This window comes from Camelina sativa, chromosome 5 (assembly GCF_000633955.1).
Source record: "Camelina sativa cultivar DH55 chromosome 5, Cs, whole genome shotgun sequence".
NCBI lineage: Eukaryota > Viridiplantae > Streptophyta > Magnoliopsida > Brassicales > Brassicaceae > Camelina > Camelina sativa.
Window position 1 is genome coordinate 3,080,643 of NC_025689.1, and position 2,712 is coordinate 3,083,354.

At 32.7% G+C, this 2,712-nt stretch overlaps 1 protein-coding gene across 1 annotated transcript in view; it reads right to left on the reverse strand.

Moving 5' to 3' along the window:
• Nucleotides 2,315–2,712, reverse strand: part of LOC104788822 (probable serine/threonine-protein kinase DDB_G0270146) — a 7,817-nt gene continuing 7,419 nt past the window's right edge. The window contains exon 2 of the mRNA XM_019245177.1: nt 2,315–2,691. Coding sequence (XP_019100722.1) covers nt 2,315–2,691 — 377 coding nt within the window. The remainder of the gene's footprint in view (nt 2,692–2,712) is intronic.

The following is a 2,712-nucleotide window of genomic DNA, read 5'->3' on the forward strand; positions in this document are numbered from 1 at the left end:
CCTTTTTTTTTTTTTTTGTCATAATATACTATTTTAAAAAATCTTGTGAAAAAGAAAATTTTCAAAAAAAACAAACAAACATGTACATACAGTAGATAAAGTACTCTCATATAGTAAATGTATATCTAAAAAATGGTTACAAAAAGAAAAGATGAAACAAATCTACAAAATGTAATTGGGTCCCATGAATGGCATTTTGAACCCCACAAAAAAACATGCACTTAAAAGCCCACAAATCTCCCAAACCCTAACAGCAACTCTTCATTGAATCATGCAATTGCAAACCTCTTTGCTTTGCCATTAAAGTCACAGTCATATGCTCAGAGATTTAATGGCTTTTGTTGAGGGGACCATATCTCTCACTTTCTTGCCCTCACATCCATTCCTTGGATTCAACTCTTATATATGTGTATGCAAATTCCCTCCTTATTTATTTTTGTGAGATGAAATGAATTGTTTGGCCAGTAATAAATAATAAAGATATAATAAATATGAAAGATGAGTAAAGAGTCTAGATTTTGAGGGACAAGCATATCTTGTCCTTTTCGTTATATGTGACCTCACAATGTTCAGCTATATATAAGGACCGAACTTCAAAGTAATAATATACTAGAAAATAAATTAATGGTTAAAGATATTTTTATTTCAAAGTAGAAGAAAACAGAAAATGAGAATGAAGGAAGCCCAAAATTAAAAGCTATAGAACAAATGCAAGTGGAGTTAAAAACAACATGAAGAGCTCACCGGTCTCTTTCAGTTTTAAACAATCTACTCTTAACTCTCCATCACTTCATCGAACACATCACAACTCATTATTAACTTTTTTATACAATGATGATAAGACCAATTATAATATCTCACGGTGTGATCTTCATTATGAATTTACAAACAGAACTAAAAATGTTACTAGCAAATGAATACGACTTTGCGTTTAACAGACTCCTTGTGTTTACTTTTTACCAATAAATGTCTGTCTAAATAGATTTAGCGAATAAAAAACGCAACCCATGCATGTATATGAAATATGATGAACAACAAACGAATGAGTTTAAAACTAACCATCAATATTCTACAAACCGGCATCAACTAACTCAACTTTTATACGTTCGATATTAAAAAAAAATCGTTTTTAACTTCGAGGCGCCATTATCTACATTTCTAGAATCATATATGATAGAGTCGGATAAAGATGATATGAATATATCTTACCATGAAAAGGAAAATGAGAGAGTTGAAAATAAGCATTAAGAAGAAAGAAAAAAACATGATTGAAAGAGTAAGACTTATTTATAAGTGGTGACAACAACATATGCAGAGAATGGGCTCTCTCAATATAAAAGGATAAACATACATACAAATGTGAAATGTGTATTATTATAGCTTTTGGTGGGTTTGTGATTATCATTATTGTCTGAAACTGATATGGGTCTTGTTTCTTTTAAATGGACCACCATTTATGAATATTCCTATACATATATGTGTATATATATGTGTGTGTGTGTATTGTGAGAGCATCTTTTCAGATGATGGTTTACCAATGTATGTGGGGATCTTTCTCTAGATTATGTGATATGTCTCCGGCCCTCTCGTCAGTTTTTTTTTTTCTGTTTAATATCTATTTTTCCTCATAAAATATATAAGAACCCTCGTGCATGGGAAATGAGACAATTATACATATATTTATATCAATTAATTTTTTCCAACAATTATATAGTATTGATAAGTATTGGTCTTAATTCTCAAGTATATTTTACTAAGGAACCTAAAACCGGTTTTATAATTGTGTGCTAATTAAAGTAGATATACTAGCTAGTAAATTTTGGAGAGCTAGCTCTTGAGGGAGAACCTGACCAGATGTTCAGTTCGAACTCTGATCTAAAAGACTCAAAACTCTTTATTTGTAAACCCAAAATAAAATATTTGATGTTTGCGATTTCATAACACAAAAATAAGAAGGATTTCCATTTTTACTAGTCGACTTTGTGATGGGTCGAAACTTAGATTGGCCTTTTTGACAGCCCATGTGTTTGAACCTCTCTAGTTGTTTATCCTCAAATCTATTAATTATGCTCAAAGAAACTGTACAAAATACTATACAATCAATTTGGTTAATCGAGTGTAAGTGTAAACTAGAGCTGATGATTTCCTATCCTGGTATCAATAAGTAGGGAGAAAAATCGTAAAATTATATGTAACCAATTAATTTCATTTGAATTGAAAACATATATCAATAGATTTCATACCACATACAATTTTAAAATTGCAAATTCTACATTTTTGACAGAGTAAGTAATAGTGTTTAAACTTTAGCAAACTACTGAACAGGAACAAAATTTGATACTGGGGGTCTCGGAGGAAGAATCTTCACCTTTCGGGGTTTATTTGAAACTTTCTTAAATTGTTGGGGCTTTTGTGAAATAACCTTCAACTTCAGTGGCTTCGTTGGAATATCTTTCGATATCGGCGGAGGTTTTCTGAGCCTCAACACCATCCCCGTCCTCTCTCCGGCGGCGGCAGAACCCATCTTCTCATGATCTCCGATCAAAAACGGATGCAACAACAACTCCGAAGCTGTTCCTCTATCCTCAGGTTTTCTTGCGAAACACTTCTCCAAAAACTGCCTTGCGTCACACGGCACAGTCTCTGGGATCTCTGGTGCCATCTCATCCAAGAGAAGAGACTTAACACCCTCTAAGTCAAACCCTAACCATG